This window comes from Saccopteryx leptura, chromosome 9 (genome assembly GCF_036850995.1).
Source record: "Saccopteryx leptura isolate mSacLep1 chromosome 9, mSacLep1_pri_phased_curated, whole genome shotgun sequence".
NCBI lineage: Eukaryota > Metazoa > Chordata > Mammalia > Chiroptera > Emballonuridae > Saccopteryx > Saccopteryx leptura.
This window is the reverse complement of record NC_089511.1, coordinates 31,124,854-31,145,620: the sequence shown is the minus strand read 5'-3', so window position 1 is coordinate 31,145,620 and position 20,767 is coordinate 31,124,854. Positions and strand designations below refer to the sequence as shown.

The following is a 20,767-nucleotide window of genomic DNA, read 5'->3' as shown; positions in this document are numbered from 1 at the left end:
TAAATTTGTGGTTATTTGTCCTAGCAACAATATAAAGTAATACACCTGGGCTAATGGTACATCTGCCCTTTTCCCTGCCTTTCATTCCCCCCCCCCTTTCACAAAAAACAAATGTGGAGACTGGTCTTAACACCCAGCATTGGCTGTCCATGCTGAGTTCTGTCGCAGGCCTTCCAAATACTCCTACATAACATCTTTTATCACACATATGTGATGTCACATGCATGGGCATTGTTTATGAAAAGGAGATTATTATATTCTTGACTGAAGTTATTGACTATCTGTTCTTTGACTTGGAGAAAAACGAGTCATCAAATGTCTCACTCTCACCCAAATGTAAAGATTGCAAAATGATGGAAATGATCTTATGGGAAACAGTAGTAGGCAGCCAACTCTGACAGTGCCAACAGAATGAAGACATTTGCTACCATCTAACAGGGAACAAAAGAGTATGCTGAAATGTTGGAGAGGCTGTGGAGAAAAAGGAACCCTCATACACTGTTGGTGGGAATGTAAAGTAGTACAACCATTATGGAAGAAAGTATGGTGGTTCCTCAAAAAACTGAAAATAGAACTACCTTATGACCCAGCAATCCCTCTACTGGGTATATATCCCAAAAACTCAGAAACATTGATACGTAAAGACACATGCAGCCCCATGTTTATTGCAGCATTGTTCACAGTGGCCAGGACATGGAAACAACCAAAAAGCCCATCAATAGATGACTGGATAAAGAAGATGTGGCACATATACACTATGGAATACTACTCAGCCATAAGAAATGATGACATCGGAACATTTACAGCAAAATGGTGGGATCTTGATAACATGATACGAAGCGAAATAAGTAAATCAGAAAAAACCAGGAACTGTATTATTCCATACGTAGGTGGGACATAATAGTGAAACTAAGAGACATTTATAAGAGTGTGGTGGTTACGGGGGGGAGGGGGGAATGGGAGAGGGATAGGGGGTGGGGAGGGGCACAAAGAAAACAAGATAGAAGGTGACAGAGGACAATCTGACTTTGGGTGGTGGGTATGCAACATAATTGAACGACAAGATAACCTGGACTTGTTATCTTTGAATATATGTATCCTGATTTATTGATGTCACCCCATTAAAAAAATAAAATTATATATTAAAAAAAAAAATTAAAAAAAATAAAAAAAAAAAAAAAAAAAAAAAAAAGAAAAAAAAAAAAAAAAAAAGAGTATGCTGAGTTCAGGGAGGGCTGAAAGCAGTTTACCCATAATGCTGACTGACATTAACTGTATACAATATTTCTTATTCAGATCTAGAAAGCATGTGCATTGGCAGTCACATTGTGAAGATATGCAACAGCCCTAAATCTCCAGTAATGAATATATGAATTAGAAGGTGTGTTAGAGTTTGTTCATAAAAAGATTTGAAAGAAGAGAAAGGTTTCATTGTGTTAAGATCAACAGTAAACATACAATTTGACTAATCTTGACCCAGCCCTGCATGAGCGTGTCCTGCTTTCTTGTTTAACCCACAAAGAATGCAGCGAGCCACATCTTGCATGACAGGCACTGCACAACCTTGTGGGGAAAGGCCAACTCACCCGCCATGCTGCTGATATTCACCAGCCTCCCCTTGGATTTCCTAAGAAGAGGCAAAAATGTCTTCGTGACTTCCACAGCCCCGAAGAAGTTCACGGCCATGCATTCTTTGTAATGGGTCATGGGAATGAGCTCTCCATCAGTGGGTAAGCCAAGGATCCCAGCATTGTTGACCACAGCCCACAGCCCTGAGAACAGAAAGGAACAACGATGAAGTTGGGCCAGACTAGAGAGCAGGACATTTTTTAACACTTCAAGTTCCAGAGTCAAAAGTCAGATCACTTAAACTCTCAAACCTCAGTCTCCTTAAATACCTACAACCACTTACCTTGAGAGGTTGTATGGGGAACAGATTCATGAAATATCAAGCAATATTTGGGGGGCATTTTTCTTTTGCTTCAAAGCACTTTCCTACATCCATGAGGCTAAATAAGAGTCTACCTCATGCTTCTTCCACCAAAGAGTATAGAGAGACTGTATAATATTTTAGAACAGGCAGGATGACATAGGGCCTGCCTTCCCTTTTCCTTAAACAAGAAGATCTCATGTCAGGAAACGAGAAAACTAGAACACAAGTGCCAAGAATTACAAAGATAGCCTGACCTGTGGTGGCGCAGTGGATAAACCATCGATCTGGAAATGCTGAGGTCGCCGGTTCGAAACCCTGGGCTTGCCTGGTCAAGGCACATATGGGAGTTGATGCTTCTAGCTCCTCCCCCCTTCTCTCTCTGTCTCTCCTCTCTCTCTCTCTCTCTCTCTCTCTCTCTCTCTCTCTCTGTCTCTCCCTCTCCTCTCTAAAATGAATAAATAAATTAATTTTAAAAAAAAAAAGGCCAGGGCACACAGGAGAAGCGCCCATCTGTTTCTCCACTCCTCCCCCTCTCCTTCCTTTCTGTTTCTCGCTTCCCCTCCCGCAACCAGGGCTCTATTGGAGCAGAGTTGGCCCGGGCGCTGAGGATGGCTCTGTGGCCTCTGCCTCAGGCACTGGAATGGCTCTGGTTGCAGCAGAGCAAAGCCCCAGGTGGGCAGAGCATTGCCCCCTGGTGGGCATGCTGGGTGGATCCCAGTCGGGCACATGCGGGAGTCTATCTGACTGCCTCCCTGTTTCCAACTTCAGAAAAGTACAAAAAATAAAAATTAAAAAACAAACAAACAAACAAAAAAGAGTTACGAAGATTGCAGAGACCCTGAGCCCTATTCCTTTCCCCAGCCAGCCCACTCCCCTTGATCAGAATCACCAGGAGGGCTTATGCAAACACAGAGTGCCCCCTCAAGAGAATCTGATTTGGGATGTCTGGGGTGAGGCCTGAGAATCTGCATTTCTAACAAGTTCCCAGGCAATGCCGATGCTGGCCTCAACCACACTCGGAGAATCACTGTTCACAAGTAGTAGTTTTCAACCTTGACTGCACATTAGGCTCACCTGGGAGGCTTTTTCAAGCCCCAATGTCCAGGGTGCATCCCAACCAATTGGAACAGGACTCTGGGATGGGGGAGAGAGAGGACCTTGGCATTAGTAGTATTTAAAATTTCCCAGGTTATTCAGTGCATAAGCTTAGGAACCACTTCCATAATAGTAGGAAAGGAGTAACAGAAAAACACCAGACATTTCTGTGGGTAAAGGGATCTGGAGCAGAGGTGAGTGACCTGGGTCCTCTTTATCTGAGAGAACAGAGGTGACAGGACCCAAGCGAGGATCATGTAGCCTGACAGTCCTGAAGCAGATCTTCTGAGTTCCTTGAGCCTCAGCATGATTTAGGACAGCGGTTCTTGAGGTGTGGTCCCGAACCAGCAGCATCCTCATCAAGTGGGAACCTGTTAGAAATGCCAATCTGGAACCCCACCTCAGACCTGCTGGATGGGAAATTGGTAATCGGAAGTTGTGGGAGCTCAGCACCTGATACAACCTGCCCTCCAGGCGATCCTGCTGCACTCCCAAGTGTGAGAACCTGTGTTGTGCATAGGAGGGGAATGAGCTCCGTGCTAGCAGAGCACAGAAACGGCAGGAGGCGCCAACGCTAAGAGCCCCCTTCCAGTAGCAACAAGGAGGGAGGTCCATGAGGACTGGAAGGAGCATCGGAGCTCACCACAGGGGCCAACATGAAGCGTTGACAAGCCAAGATGCAATGTCCCATCCGCAGGAATGTAGAAACTATCCCAGGAAAATGAGATGAAGCCCAAAATGATAGAAATGGGTTTTTCCACATGGCAGAAAAATGGCTCAAAATAGACATTGAGTTGAGTTATAGAAAATAGTGACATGACTTGCACACCTAAGTTGGTGACATTTACACACAATAATGTTGGGAGCATCTAGAGAGACGGTTCTTGGCATGTAGTAAGAGCTCAAAAGCAGTTATGAAAATGGTGAGGAGTGAAGAGGATGCCTACTATCCTCTCACTCAGTGGGGGTTTTAATTGACTTGGCCTGATGTACACCTTTAACCAGTCGATGTGCAAACAGCAGCTGGAGAATGCCCTAGAATAGGGATCAGCAAACTTTATTTGTAAAAGGCCAGACAGTAAATATTTTACTGTGACGGGTCCTACTGTCTCAACTCTGCCATTATTGTGTAAGAGCAGCCAGACTTTATATAAATGTGGGCATGGCTGGATGTCAATCAAACTTGATGTATGGACTTTGATATTTGAATTCTATATAATTTACATGTCAAAAATTTTCTTTGAGTTCTTTTAACCATGTAAAAATGTAAAAAACATCCTTTGCTCACAGGCTGTATAAAGACAGGTGGCAGAGCTATATAATAGTCTTTAAATGATAACGTTAAAGAGATAGAGAATATGTTAGTGATTGCCAGGGGTTACAGATTACAGATAAGAATGGTTCTAAAAAGGTAGCAGGAGAGAGCCTGGTGGTATGGAACTGTTCTTTACCTTGATTGTAGTGATTTTTGTATAAACCTACATGTAACATTGAGGTCGCAAGTTCAAAACCCTGGGTTTGCCTGGTCAAGACAAATATGGGAGTTGATGCTTTCTGCTCCTCCCCCCTTCTCTCTCTCTCTCTGTATCTCCTCTCTAAAATAAATAAAGTCTTTTTTTAAAAAAGCTAAAAAAGAATTTCAAAAAAGAAACTACAGAGCTATATACTCATACCTATATACACATACATGCACACACACACACACACACACACACACTTGCATGTACAGCTAGTGACATCCAAATAAGCTCTGTGGATTACATCAATGCCAACTTCCTGGTTTTGCTATTGAACTATAACTATGCAAGATATTAATATTGGGGGAGGCTTGTCAAAAGGTTCTTAGTATCTCCCTGAATATATTTTTTCACTTCCTATGAATCTATAATTATTTCCAAATAAAATGTTAAAGAAAAAAAAATAGCAGGTAGCGCCACCATAGTTTGCCAGCTCCTGCATAGAATTCTAAGCTGGCCAATAAACCCATTATACCTATAGGACTTTAAAATAATTAACATTAGTTAATAATTAACAATATATTGACATTAATTTAATAATATGTTGGGTAGGAACACAGCATGGCCCTCTTTCAGGAGCAGAGATTTTCTGGTTTATCTACAGGTCCCAGAGGGTTCTTTAGCAAACATCCTTCTTGGTGATTTTAAACTTCCATTTCACTGTTCCACATTCTCTTTGAACTTGAGAGGCTAGAGTTAAGAAAAACCTCAAGGAGAGCAGACAGAAGTAAGTGTATTGGTAATTCTGTCTCTGAAGAGGATTGCTCTCCAGAATGCTGGCTCCCAAATACCATGGGCTCATACCTTGTAATGTGTGTTCACCACATCCCTTCATCCCAGACACTGGCATGGTATTTCCTGCTTTATTATTCAGAATGGTCAGTACTACCCCTCTGGACCTCACTAGAGGGTATTGAGTATCTCCTTGAATAAGACACATGAAATCAAACTCATAAGAGGAATGAGTTCAACTTGGTAAGACAGCAAAGACCAGGCCAGGAAAACTACCTGGCTAGAAAATGATCACTCATTGCTAAACTCACTGAAAATTGATTCCCGATAACGAACAATTTATTTCTCTTTCATTCTCTCATTTCTTAGATGTTTATTAAATATTTACTGTATGCCAGGGTCTGTGTTTCGTGTTGAATGAATGGGAAATAAGAGCCCAAACTGGATGCTTGACTCATTTCAAGCACTCTTCTAAGTGCTCTCTATATAATAACTACTCCTTCAAATATCAAATGAGACAGATAATGTAACTCTCCTTTCACTGTAAAGGGATTGTAAGTAGGGAGTGTTTGAGGCTTCCATGGAAAGTCTTGTCATAAAACCAACATAAGAGAAAGCAGAGCTCAGAAATAGAGACTGGGTCCTGATGACATAGTTTAAGTGCCTGGATTCAGACACGCCTGAAGCCAACTGGTCTTCTCAATCTTATAAGCAAATACATTCCCTTTATGCTTTAGCAATTTCGAATTAGTCTGTGTCACTTGCATCAGAAAGAATCCCAGTGGAAACGTGGTTCTGGTTCTCAAGGAACCTAGAGGTGAGGAGTAGTAGATGGACAGATATACTAATACAATGATACAGGTGTGTGCAAGGTATAATGAGTGAGTGCCCCAAAAAGCAAGTGAATGGTGTAACCTGCATTACCAGGAAGGTCATGCAAGCGATGTTATGTTTGAGCCAGGTCTTCCCTGGGAGTAGAGTCTGCTTTTGGATGAAGGCAAGAGTCTTAGAGAAAGGAAGTGGAGGCATGAAGGACATTTTGGCAAGAGGAAGCAGGATATGCAAAGATACAAACTAGCACATTCTATTTTGGAAACCATTCAGAATTTACTGAGTGGACCAGCAGGTATTGCAGATTAAGCATTTGGCTTTCAAATCCTTTATAAGGTGTTTATATTTTATTTGGGGGTGGATAGAGAACCACTGAACCATTTAATGAGATAAAGTAAACCACCTACCACAGAGTTGGCTCATGGGAGGAACCCAAGACATGAAGGCTCTGTATGTCAAGGGGTTTCAGGAGGATGGATGACCTTGCAAGATGTGCACATTATAGAGATGACTCTCCATTTGGAAAGTAAATGGGAAGGTAAAGCACAGATGCAAGGATGTCATTTTGAGAGCCCAGGTGGGAGATGAGGGGCCAGGATGATAAAGATCTGGGAGGTAGATTTGACAGCGATCTGGACCAATAAGATGCAGGGAGCAACAGCAGCTAGCTGCAGGTCAAAGTGACCCCCCCCCAGGTTGATGGCTTAAATGTAGCAGTGCCAGCATCTGAGCTGTGGGGTACAGGAGGGTAAACTGATTTGCAAATTGGCAGCAGAGGTCAGTTTTTGATAAATCAACTTGGGATGTCCGATAGACAATTTTAAATACATATAGTTCCAGACACTGAGAAGAGGGCTAGGTTGGTAATACAGATTTTGAAGTTACATAAATCTCAGTGTTTCTCAACATTGGCAGAACATTAGCATTGACTGAGGAACTTTAAAATGTACTGGTACCTAGGACCCCACATAGGATCTTCTTTCCAGCTGACATTCCCAGCAAAAGTACAGCAACATTACCCGCCTCCTTTTTGAAAGATTCACTGGATTATTGGAGGTAGATACTGATGTAACTGATTGGGGGAGAGGTGCCCAGGCTAGTGTTATCAAGCGTGTGAGACCTTTGCAGTCCCAGGAACCAGTGCTTCAGAAAGGCCTCACGCTTGGTTGAATTCTCTGCTGGCATCATCTTAAAGTCATAATCAGTTTTTAAACTAAAGGAGCCCCATATAATTTTCATTTTTCACAGGGACCCCCAACATCTGTAGCCCATCTGGGCCCAAACTTGGATATTTTCTAATATACCCCAGGTGCAAATTTGTGGTATAGGGGAGAGAACAGTATTGCTCAAAACACGTGGAGTGGGGAGTTTGGGGATGGAGCCTTCGGTAACATTTACATTGATGGGTGGGGGTAGAAGGTAGAAGAAGAAGTTCAGACAAGAGAAGCAGAGAGAATGATCTGTGAACTAGGGAACTAGGGAAGGCAATAGGGGGCTGGTGACCCCAAAACCAAGGCAGGGAGGGTGATCGCCACATTTAAACACTGCAGAGAAGTTAGGAGCTTGGTGTTTAGGAAAATACTGATGAGCTCGGCCAGACCAATGAGAGCCCATGTTAGATTGAAGGTGAAAAAGTAAAAACAGGGCAGCAGAGTTCCAAAGAGCTTGGTCATGAAGGAAGGGAAAGAGAAAGAGCAGCATCTGAGGAAGGACAGTAAATATGAAGGTTTTTTTGTGTTTTGATTTTTTTTTTTTTTTTTTTTTTTTCCTAATACATGTTAATATTGGTGGGAGGTGAGAAATGAGGAAGGAGTGGGCAGTGGTGATTAATGAGGAAGTAACTGAGCAGATGTTGGAGAGAACAGGAACACTCTGTGAAGATAGACCATGCCTGACTCATTCCTAACATCCTCATGTTTATGAGAGGCCCTGGCATGCGGCAGGTGCTCTGTACGGCTGTCTTCAGATGTAGTCAGCAGCCAGAATAGACAAGAAGGCAGGAGTAAAGGAGTATTTAGAGGCTGGAACCCATGCTGGGCATTTACAAGGAGGTGGAGGGCAATGCAGGGCCTGGGCGGCTGACAGCAGTACCTCTGTTCTGCACCTTCTGTACCACTTTGCTGTAGGCATCCTTTATCTGCTGCGAGTTGGTGACATCCAGCTGGAGCACGGAGAAGCGGTTGGAGCAGGTTCTTCGCAGTTCCTCTGCTCCTGATCCATTTTCATTCAGAACTCCGGCAAACACGGTGAAGCCTAGCTCATCCAGATACTTGGACAAAGCATGGCCAATCCCAGAATCGCCACCTGCAAGGGGTCAAGGCAAGAAAAAGTGGCTCCAACTGAGAGGGCAGGAGAAATTACCTAATAAGGAAACACCACATGCTACTTATAATGGTCCATGGTCTCTAGACAGAGTGGGTTTTGAGAAAGTTTCTTTATTTGCTAAGTGAAAAATGAGCAGAGAAACCAAAACAGAAAAATTTTCCTATATAGTAAAAGAGAGATGAGGGAGAATTTGAGGTGGAGCCAAACTTGGTGGGGAAAATGCTGATGGGAGGATGGCCAGGAATGACTGGTGGCAAAAGAACTTAGGAGGCAATAAAACCTCTCTTTATTAAATAAGGATTTGTTTTTTATTTGAAAGTGAATTAATAAAGCCAAAGTTCATAGGAGGCCATCAGCTCCAACTGCTTGTCCTTACCTGTGAGCAAGGGTAGCACAGAGGCCTGAGTGTAAGCCTGGCCCCACCATTCCTACCTGTGCAACCCCAGTCAGGTTATTTTACCTCTCTGTGCCTCAACTTTCTCATCTGTAAAATGGGCTCAATAAAGGTACCTAGATCAGTTAATATCTGTGATGTGTTTAACAGTTCCTGTTCCAACTAATTACTATATAGGTCTTTTCATTTCTTTTTTTCTTTTTAAACAAAACTATGCCGTCCCTCATGAATTTTAGTCCTTTACGTGCATAATATTGGTAGGTGATGAATTTGCCTCTACCAAAAGTTACCTAAACATGTTGGTTAAGACTCAGACTACCTGATTCTGTCTCTTTCACGAATGAGCCTTGCTTGGGACATGTTATATGTAAAGTGATGTGAAACCTCTACTTCCTCATCTGGGAACTGGGATGACCTTAGAAATCAACAAGACAGAGGATATTTTGCACAAGGTCTGGCACGTCATTTGTGGCTGTTATCAGGACTGTGGCTCTAACCCAGACATGACATCTGATTCTACAGTTTTAGAGACCTGGCTGTGCCAGTCCTGGTGTTGTAAGGCTGTGAGTTTGTGCAGCGGTCAGAGAGCCTTGGGAAAGATATGTGACTAGGAGCCACTCCCTGCTGAGATAGGACAACCCTTGTGCATTCCAGAAACCCAAAGACAAGGCTGGGGCCTTTGTGAAAAGGCAAAGTGTTTCATCAGAATTATCCAATATGCCATAACCTCTGAAAATAATCATAACTACTACAAACTGAATGGTCACCAACTTCCAGCCAGCTGCACACGTATTAACTCATTGGATCCTCCGAACCACCCTGGGAACCACCATGGGAGAGAAGTCATTTTACTATTGAGGACTAAATCATTCCAGTGGGACATGGTAGAGGTTGGAACCCATGCAGGGCTTGGGATTTAAACATCTCAGGCATGAAATACTCACTTTTTCCAGAGCACAGTACTTAGCATTTAAGAGGGTACTGGAATGTAAATTCCTTAAGAATACAGAGAGAATCCTATTTCACTGGTGTTGAGGGTATCTGACCCAAAGCAAACCCTCAACCAACGTTTGTTGAGTTGGCCGCTTACCCTAATAGAGGGTGGGGAAAATGCTGGGGTTGGTTTTAAGCTATGTCCTTTTAAGATCATTCTGTCTCTGGTGGCCTGGAAATCCATCAACTTGGAACAAGCAATGAGAACAAGAGTCTCAGTCATGCAAGATTGGAGTGAATTTGTTTTTTTTAAGTGAGAGAATGGGAGATAGTAAGACAGATTCCCACATGTGCCCCAACCAGGATCCACCCGACAACCCCCGTCTAGTGCTAATGCTTGAACCAACTGAGCCACTGGTTGCAAGAGGAGAAGAGAGAGAGAAAGAGAAGCGGGAAGGGAAGAGAAGCAGGTGGTCACTTCTCATGTGTGCCCCGACCGGTGATTGAACCAGAACATGCGCACACCAGGCTGACGCTCTTTTCACTGAGCCAAGTGGCCAGGGCCAAAATTGGAGTGAATTTGAAATAGTGATTCACTCAGTAGAATTAATAGCGCAGTGGGTGGCACAGTGGATAGAGTGTCGTCTTGGGACTCTGAGGACCCAAGTTTGAAACCTGATGTCGCCAACTTGAGTGCAGGCTCATCCAGCTTGAGCATGGGGTCTCCAGCTTGATAGTAAGATTATAAACATGACCAACCACCCCATAGTCGCTGGCTTGAACCCAAAGGTCACTGGCTTGAGTAAGAGGTCATTCATTCAGCTGGAGCCCCAACCCCACCCCTGCCACCCATCAAAGCACATATGAGAGTAATCAATGAACAACTAAAGTGCCACAACTACAAGTTGATGCTTCTCATCTCTCTCCCTGTCTGTCTCTCACTTGCTAAAAAAAATATATACATATACACACATATATATACATATATATATATATAAAGTCTCAACTTATGTGCAAAATGGTAACAATATGTTACTTTAATTCAGAAGACTTAAGAAATGTATAGTTTCAAAACTGGTGGGTAATTGTAAAGGGATGTATTCTGTTGCCACATGGGGGAGCCATATTAGCTGGTAAACAGAAATATATCCCATCATTTATTGGGTTAAGTCTTGAATTAAACAGGTTGTGAATAATTAGAGCTCAGAAGTTCTTCAGTCCAGGTCCCTTGAATGAAACACACCCATCCTGTGAAAATAAGATTGCACATGCTCATGGACACAGCTGGAAGCTACATTCAGAAAGAGAGATAAAGGGTAAGAATATACAAGCCTATAAGTAATCTAGTCACTAGTAAAATGTCATAGAAGTAGTAAAAAAAAATAATGAAAAACTGTAAGATCAACGATGAGATAAAAAAGAAGCTCATCAATGTAGCATAACATAATTTTTGCACTTTTTCTTCTAGTCTTTTTTTATATATTCTTCTTTAGCACACACATAATTTGACTACTAATTTTTAAACTAATATTATATAAACCGATTTTATATACTCTATATCAGGCATCCCCAAACTACGGCCCACGGGCCGCAATGCGGCCCCCTGAGGCCATTTATCCAGCCCCCACTGAACTTCTGGAAGGGGCACCTCTTTCATTGGTGGTCAGTGAGAGGACCACTGTATTTGGCAGCCCTCCAATGGTCTGAGGGACAGTGAACTGGACCCCTGTGTAAAAAGTTTGGAGACCCCTGCGTAAAGTCTTCAAAACCATAAACTAGTGGTGTGTAGATTGTGTTACATTGAGTTGTACACTTGAAACCATGTTAGTACAATAAATTTAAAAAAAATAATAATAAGTCACCTGACCAGGTAGTGACACAGCAAATAGAGCATTGGCCAGGGACACAGAGAACCCAGGTTCGAAACCCTGAGGTCACCAGCTTGAGTGCTGGCTCACTAGCTTGAGCACGGGATCATAGACATGATCCTGTGGTCACTGGCTTGAAGCCTAAGGTTGCTGGCTTGAGCCCAAGGTCACTGGCTTGAGCAAAGGATCACTTGCTTGGCTATAGTCCTTCGGTCAAGGCACATATGAGAAAGCAATCAATGAACAACTAAAGTGCCGCAACTATAAGTTGATGCTTCTCATCTCTCTTCTTTTCTGTCTGTCTGTCCCTATCTGTTCCCCTCTCTCTCTCTCTTGCTTAAAAAAAATAATAATAAACCATAATTTTTTATTACTAGATAAAATTCTACCTATTACAATGCAGCAGAAAGAAATGGTGAGAGCCTGATTGTGGATCTAGGACACCTGAATTCAGAACCTGGCTCTGCAATTTACCAGCTGACTTTAGCCAATCACTTACCCTCCCTGTGCCGCAGTTTCTTCACCTATAAAGTGAAGTAATACTAGGACCTGCCTCATATGGTTGTTAGAAGATGAAATGACTTAATACACTAAAGTAATTGGAACAAAGCCTGGTACATGGCAGTTGCTATCCAGGTGTTTAAGTGGCAACTTTTGAAACATCCTTTCATTGGTTACTTCTAGTTCCTGAAACCAGAAGGGTTTCAGATCTGTTTGTACAGTATCTTAGAAGGTTTTCACAGCAATTATAACTATAGTCATGAATCAGCCAGGACCACAGCTCTGTTTTCTGCTAGTGGTCCCATCTCTCCCAAACCCTATCCCTAAAGCTCCTCTAAGTACCCATTTTGTCAACAATGCCTTCAACCAATAGCAGCTTAAAAGAGTTTCTCAGTAGTTGGGCATCTTCAGAGTTACCAAGGCTCTTTCTCATAGTGGAATGTCACTTCTAGTAGTGGAGAGGGCAAATAAAAATTAAGGACCTACTGTGTATGAATAAGAGCACACGGTCTGAATATGTGTTTGGTACAGCCCACACAGTGTATTTTGTAAAAATTTAAACTAATACTTCAAATGGAGTGATTTCATCTCAAAATCCAGGTCAGTTGTTCTTGATTAACCAGGAGCTGGGCCAACTCTGGGCCTACATTCCTAGAAGAAAGCCATGAGCTGAAGCTGAGGACCCCAATGACTGCCCCTTACATGGGTCATCTCAGAACAAAACTCATTGCTCCATCGTGTGCACGCATATTTCCACTGCCAGCATTCCTCACTAATATGACCTGCCTCACCCCTGTAGCCTTTGAGCCCAAGACCCTGACATACTCTGTCCCATTTGCAAATGTCCTCAGGGTCAAAAGTTGTTTATCTGGAAACCTGTGGAAAAGGAGAAAAGGACTTTCCACTCCCTTGTATAAGACTTAAGCAATCCATCAGATTGCCACTCTCATGTCAACACTGTGTATTCCCCATAAAATAGATTAAGGTATAATAAAATGGTAGATAAATAAAGTATAATTGGTGCACTTAAGACTTCTCTGAGGGCCATACAAGGCTCAGCTTCAAATTCAGTAAGAACAAATCCCTAAAAAATTGTACCACCAACATCCCATACCCCTTGCCTGTGGCAATCTAAAATGATAGTAACTGTTAGGTAGTGAGGCCCTGGGAAATAACTAGATCCTTCATGTCAATTTTTTAATAGAAATAAACACCTGGAACATAACTTTTATGAATAATTCTCCCATACTATTATTATTCCTAAATTAAGATAGGCAACTGTAACGTGTTCAAGGTTACACAGCTGGAATGTGCTAGGGTTAGCTCTCAAAACCAGATTTGCTCTTTCTAAATCATGTTCTTTTACTGCTATGATTCACTGTCTTTTTGGGCACTTGGGCAGAGGGAAAGGGGAATACACAAAGTGAGGACCAATGAGGGAGCGCTTTGCCAGAGAAGGGTCCCCATCTCTGGCGCCAGCTCCCTTCACAGAGGATAGACTCTATCATCTGTGAAACCACACAAACTACTTACATTTGTTCTTCCAGAAGGGATAATGCAATGGATTTGTTCTCAGTGATGCACAGAGAAACAACTCCTAGCCTTGCTGTAAAATAAGCAACCAATCGAAGTAACCGTCCTAGATTTGAACAATGGCTGGGGTCCCAGACCACAGTGCAGTCCTGATGGCTCTCCTGAACTCCACTTGCTGCCACCCTACTGTCAAGCAGAATTCATTATTAATTGCTCTCAATTGCTCCACCTTCTGGAATTCCTAATCCCCCTAAGTGGCATCCCTCCTTCCAGTTACTCAGGACCAACACCTTCAATCCCAGTCCTCACCTCCATTCAGTATCCATGCTTTCCATCTCGAGATTTTGACATCTCTCTCCATATCTCTTTTTCCTAACCTCGTGGCATTTAAAATGCCAGCTCAACTCAGCTCAGCCTGCCATCAGATTGCCACCAAGTCAGGGATATACATTCTCAGGGACAGCAGAATATGACATCATAATTATCTAAAGTTTTTTATTACATCTGTTGAGAGTATTCCAGTGAAGAAACACTGGAAATGCCTCAATACTAAAACCCCAAAATCAATGCTGATGGGGATGATATGCAGTTAGCTGAGATGGCCAGAATTTCAGAACTCCTCAGCCAAGACCAGAGGCCATTAGAAAGAGGTGCATTATGTATCAGACAAGGGTGGAAAAACTCCCTTTCATCAGAACTTGAGGGACTCAGCCATGACTTCCCAGCCCCATTTCTTCCATGAGTGTCTTTGCAGAAACTCAGGGAATACTTTTTTAAAAAATCTACTAAATGCCCACCTCTTCAAAAATAAACAAAATAGGAAGAGTCTATTATTCAACAGGTGGTATCCATGAGTATAAAAACAAAGGTGGTGCAGCCTGACCAGGCAGTGGCGCAGTGGATAGAGTGTCGTACTGGGAGGCGGAGGACCCAGATTCGAGACCCTGAGGTCGCCAGCTTGAGCGCAGGCTCATCTGGTTTAAGCAAGGCTCACCAGCTGGAGCCCAAGGTCGCTGGCTCGAGCAAGGGGTCATTCAGTCTGCGGTAGCCCCCTCCCCCTGTCAAGGCACATATGAGAAAGCAATCAATGAAAAACAACTAAGGAGACTAAGAAGCCGCAACAAAGAATTGATATTTCTCATCTCTGTCCCTTCCTGTCTGTCTGTCCCTCTCTGACTCTCTCTGTCTCTGTCGCAAAAAGAAAAAGAAAAAAAAATACCAAGGGTGGTGCTCTGGCTTTCCCTAATGCCCCTTCTAACTTCTGACACTTCTTCCTGACCCTCTTCACATTCATTCATTCACTCATTCATTCATTCATCATTTATTCATTCAGGGATCACTGTGTCAGGTCCTAGAAATACCACCACAAAAGAAAGACATCTCCTTGCCTTCACAGAGCTTCCTGCCTGGGACAGAGGTTCTCAGACCTGAGTCCCATTAGAATTCCTGGGATGCTCTGAAAAGTGTCAGTGCTCAGCCCTCACTCTCAGAGTCTTAATTAGTTGATCTGGATGGAGCCAAGTACCGGCCACAGTTTCCAATGCTCTCCAGGTGATTCCAATGCATGGCCAGGGTTGAGAAGCCCCGATCTAAGACAGGGATCTCAACGAGGGGTGACTGTCCCCCGGGATATTTGGTCATGTTTGGAGATACTTTTGGTTGTCACAACTCTGAGAATGTGAGCAATGTCCCTGGCATACAGGGAGTAGATGCCAGGGACATTGCTCAACAACCTATAGTGCACAGAGCAGCCACCATCACAAAGAATTATCCAGCCCCAAATGGTAATAGTGCTGAGGTTGAGGAACCCTAGTCTAGGGGAAAAACAGACATTTGAAAATTATTGTACTAATAGTAAGAACTGGAGTAAGTAGAAAAGTTCTAAGAACTCCGAGGCACTTTCTTTACAGAGAACCAGGTCCCATCCTTTAGTGAACACTCCATGGACAAGAATACGGGCACAAAAGAGAAGGAACTAGGTCATCTCCAACAAGGCAAGGACTTTATTGGGTTGTCTAGTTTACTGTTCTATCCCCTGTGCCTAAAACAGTTCTGGACAGTTGCTCAGTAAATACTTGTCAAATGATTGGCTGATTAAATGAAAGTATCATAGTCCAAGCACCATCATCTTTCCCAACACCTTGAACTAGACTGATTTTCTGGACTCATTGCCCTGCAATCCCCCCACCCCGTGCTGCCTCTCCTGCCCCGTCACCTGTCTGGCCATAGTGCCTGATTCTGCATCTCAAGGGTATTTCAAAGTCTACTTTTTCTCTACACCACAATTTCAGAGGTTTTCACTGATTGGAGAACAAAATTCTAGTTCTTAAGTCTGGCATAAATGGCTGCATGTTCAGATTCTAATCGCCATTCACGCTGTCCTTCCACTTGTATCCTGAATGCCACATATCACCATAGCTGAAAGTTCCTTTGTGCCTTTACCCACATCTTCGATCACTTGGATTTTCTGCCTAGAATGCTCACTCATATCCCGTTTGCCATTTCTTACTATCTTAATATTTTTAAGCTATTTTTTACAAAAGAACAAAGAGCTCTATAAAAACTTAGTACCCATCTTCCATTTATAAGTTTCTTCTATTTCCTCCCCACTCACTTTTTTTCTTTTTTTTTTCTTTTTTTTCTTTTAAAGCAAATCTCACACTTAATTTCATGTTATCTATAAATCCGTAAATATGTCAGTATACACCACTAAGAGACAAGCACTTTTAAACCTGTCTATATTGTTATTATAAACCTAATAAGATAAATAATTTTTCTTTAATATCATCTAATACCTAGGAGGCATTCAAATTTCTTAGCTGATTTCAAAAATGTCTTCTTAAAGTTGGTTTGACTCAAGGTATAAACACAAATCACATTTGGTTTTCATGTCTCTTAAGACTCATTTATTATATAAAATAATTTATTATATAAAATTCTTTTTTATGCTACTTATATGTTAAAGATGCTGAAGCATTTGTCTTTTAGATTATCCCACATCCTGAATTTGGCAAACTGCTTACTTGTGCCGTCAGCTTGATCCTCTGTCTTCTATATTTCTGTATTTCAAGTTACATCTAGAGGCTGAGTTAGATTTAGGTTCTTTTTTTTTTCTCCAAGACTGCCCATTAGACAGTGCTGGGTGCCTCTTGTTGCACTACTTCAGGAGATGCGAGGCTGAGCCATGGCCTCCCCCCCTTTTTTTTGTATTTTTCTGAAGTTGGAAATGGGGAGGCAGTCAGACAGACTCCCGCATGCGCCCGACCGGGATCCAACCTGGCATGCCCACCAGGGGGCGATGCTCTGCCCATCTGGGGTATTGCTCTGTCACAACCAGAGCCATTCTAGCACCTGAGGCAGAGGCCATGGAGCCATCCTCAGCGCCCGGGCCAACTTTGCTCCAATGGAGCCTCGGCTGTGGGAGGAGGGGAAGAGAGAGACAGAGAGGAAGGAGAGGAGAAGGGGTGAAAAAGCAGATGGGTGCTTCTTCTGTGTGCCCTGGCTGGGAATCAAACCCAGGACTCCTGCACGCCAGGCTGACACTCCACCACTGAGCTGACTGGCCAGGGCCCCATGGCCCCTTTTAGTGATACTAATATAAAGTTCCCCATCAGCATTCCACATGAGGTTTAACCTACATTAATGACATGAATGATTGTTGCCTCCATTCATATTTCATTGAAGATTCAAAATTAATAATTTTTCTACTTCTATAATTTCTTCTGCACTTATTAGCTAAAATTAGCACATGTTAACATCATTAGGGACCAAGATTTTCAGCATAAAGGAAAAGAGGTGCAAGTGTAAAGTTGAAGAAGTAAAAGTGCTATCATCTGAAATGTGTATTGAAAGTATCAATATGAATTCATGACTTATTTTCCACTTTCTGAACATCACATATTCTCTAGTTCTGTCCCCTGAAAAGGCCCAGAAGCAATGATAATCCTCAAATTTATATGTTGAAAACTAATTCCAATGTGATGGCATTAGGAGTTGGGCCTTTAAGAGGTGATTAGATCATGACGGTGGGGCCTCATGAATGGAATTAGTGCCTTTAAGAAGCCATAGAGGCATCTTTCTGCCCTGAGGATACAAGGAGAAGTCAACATTAAGCAACCTGGAAAATGGCTTTCCCCAGAATTGGACATTGCTGGTATCAGAACTGTCAGAAATACATTTCTGTTATTTAGAAGCTGCCCAGCTTGTAGTATTTTGTTATAGCAGCCAGAGCTGACTAAGACAACTTAACGTGCCAATGGTTTAATAACCAGCTCCCAGCATTCCTGAATATTTAACAATTGACTCTCTCTAGACCCTGTACCACACAACTCCAGTACACCACTGGAAACGTACAGCAGCTTCATGAAACATTCAGGTAGTTATCAGGAACCTAGAAAAGACTGACCTCAGGAATGAAAAAGAATATTAACTTGATACCTAGAATGTGCCAAGTGGCTTGTATCAGAGATATTAGTTCTAAATTTCTTCCTACCTCGGGACCTTTGCACATATAATACTTCATCTTTTCTTTACCTTGCTAGCTCATTTTCGTTTGCCAAGCTTTTGCTCCATTGTGACCAACTCAAAGAGACCTTCCTGATTATTGTGTTTAAAGTAAATACCCCTATCTCCCATGGTGGACACTCCTGTGATGTACCACCCAGGCTGTCTTCAAGAAAAGATGTGCCTTAGATGCTAGGAGTGCTGTCAGCAGACATCCTTCCGAAGTCAGCTCCTCCAGAGATTGTCTCAGCTTTAGAGAGCCAGTTTTCCAAATGCAGTCCACATCCAATAGCTGATCGGTGCAGAAGCAGAAAGGCCTGGTTGTTTCAGCCAACTTGGGAGAAATAAGAAGGGTCATTCCAGTTCTAGAGCTCCCCGTGGGATTGACTACCTTATTTTCTTTTCTCCTTTCCACAGGTGCATATCCCAAGGCATTCCTTAATAAGCACCTTGCATGCTTAATGCTGCCTCAGGTCTGTTTCCTGCCAGATCCAACCTGTATCAATCCCCATCCCAAATCTCATACTTCATTATTCTTTATCTCATCCGCTTGTTTGTTTGTTTGTTTTGTGATAGAGACAGAGAAACAGAGAGAGGGACAGATAGGGACAAACCAACAGGAAGGGAGAGAGATGAGAAGCATCAGTTCTTCGTTGCAGCACCTTAGTTGTTCATTGATTGCTTTCTCATATGTGCCTTGACCGGGGGGGCTACAGTAGACCGAGTGACCCCTTGCTCAAGCCAGCGACCTTGATCTCAAGCTGGTGAGCTGTGCTCAAACTAGATGAGCCGGCACTCAAGCCGGCGACCTCAGGGTTTTGAACCTGGGTCCAACACTCTATCCACTGTGCCACCCCTGGTCAGGCAGCCTTTTGTTTGTTTCTTCAACCCAAAATATATTGTATTTGCTGACCAAATTACTTTTTACATATTTCTCTAGTGGAATATAAAGTAATGAGTTATGCACAAAGATTGTGTTTGTTTTGATATTTCCTATGTTATCACAGTACTTGACTTGTAATAGGTATTCAATAAATTCTTAAAATAAATTCTCAAAGTATAGCCAATGATGGGCCACAAACAGATAAAATTCAGATCCTTTTTTAATGACCACATTTATCCATTCATTTATATGCACCTTCATTAAAAGTTTCTCAAACTTTATATTCACAAATGAAACCAGAGTACACAGATGACTGTAACTCATTCAGCATTCTACAGAGATCTGATTCCTATAAAAAGTTTCATCACCCGCAAGGCACATGACATCCAGCACAAGGCTGGTGTGGGAATGGGTGGAGTAGGTAGGTCCTAACAAATTTGCCCCAAGAATTATGTGGAATTCTTCTGAATGGGAGCTTTGTTTTTTCTCCCTCATTTATTCAAGCATTTATTTATATCATTATGAGCTCATAAATATTAATTTTATGCTTTGGGTTGTAATCCAATACTACTTTATTCCATTGCTCTAATTGTTTCCGCTTTGGCCCTTTGGAGCTATTTCAGTTGGCTCTGGCATAAGTAGTGCATCTTTTTATTCCCATTTTGCAAATGAGGAGACCAAGCTTCAAAGACTATAAAGTTTTCAGCCTCGCTCACTAAGAAGAGAGGTGCAATTAGAATCAAAAGATTCTAAAGCACACATTTGGGGGTTTTTTCCTTTCTGTTCACCATGTTCTATCTGAATATAGTCAATCTTGGTAAGTCAATGGCTAATGTGTATTTTACCTGATGGTTATTAAAGGCAATAACAGTTTTGAGACTATCAATCTGTTATGTACATTATAGAAAACTCCCTTCATTAGTTTTTATTTATTATAGTCTACACCTTAAGAAATTTGCTCAGATTAAATCCACTCAGGCAACCGGCACCCAGATCAAGAAACATCAGCTAAACAGAAATCTCCCTTGTGCCTCCTTCCAGTCATCCCCACCCCATAGGTTACCACTATCCAGTCTTCTTTATTCTTTTAAGAATTCAGAGCCAAGACTCCAACTATAAGAGGAAGTTTGTTTAGAGAGTCTCAAAGGTGGAAGAAGTGAGCGGTAGAAGAAACGGGCACAGGAAACAAATTACAGAGGCAGAGGAAGGAGGCCGGCCTTGGAGCTTTGGAGAGAGAAAGGTAGATAACACGCCTGGGAGAGGAAGGAAAGAGGGAGGGGGAAGGCTAGGGTGTGCTCCTGGGAGGGAGAGCCCCCTACCTGACTTCTAATAGCATAGATCAGTTATACTGATTTTTTTAAAAAATAAATAAAATCATACATTTATGCTTTTTGAGGCTGGATTCTTTTGATCACTCTCCTATGTTTTTCTGTGGTTTGCTTAGTGGAGTTTTTGGGGTTTTTTTTTAAGGTTCCAATCATATATTTTACAAGAAGGTTTTACAAGCAAAGTAACACTTGTAAAAACACGTTAAGCAACTATAGAAAAAAGAGCACACTACTATATAAAAAGTAAATTTACTTAAGATTAACATAACACAGAGATGGGAAAACCACCCAGAGGTGTAGTTAAATTGCCTCTTTATCCTTAGCTGACTTAGTTCTTCCTCCCTGCTATTATCTATAGTTTCATCTACAAAGGGCTGCCTGAATAATGCCT

General features: G+C 42.3%; 1 protein-coding gene across 2 annotated transcripts in view; it reads right to left on the bottom strand.

Annotated features, from left to right (window-relative positions):
* Positions 1-20,767, bottom strand: part of HSD17B2 (hydroxysteroid 17-beta dehydrogenase 2) — a 61,030-nt gene that overhangs the window by 19,929 nt on the left and 20,334 nt on the right. For both annotated transcript variants that reach the window (XM_066349332.1, XM_066349333.1), the window contains exons 2-3: positions 8,200-8,412; positions 1,587-1,772 (exon numbers count right to left, since the gene is read on the bottom strand). In XM_066349332.1, the coding sequence (XP_066205429.1) occupies positions 1,587-1,772; positions 8,200-8,412 (399 nt within the window). The remainder of the gene's footprint in view (positions 1-1,586; positions 1,773-8,199; positions 8,413-20,767) is intronic.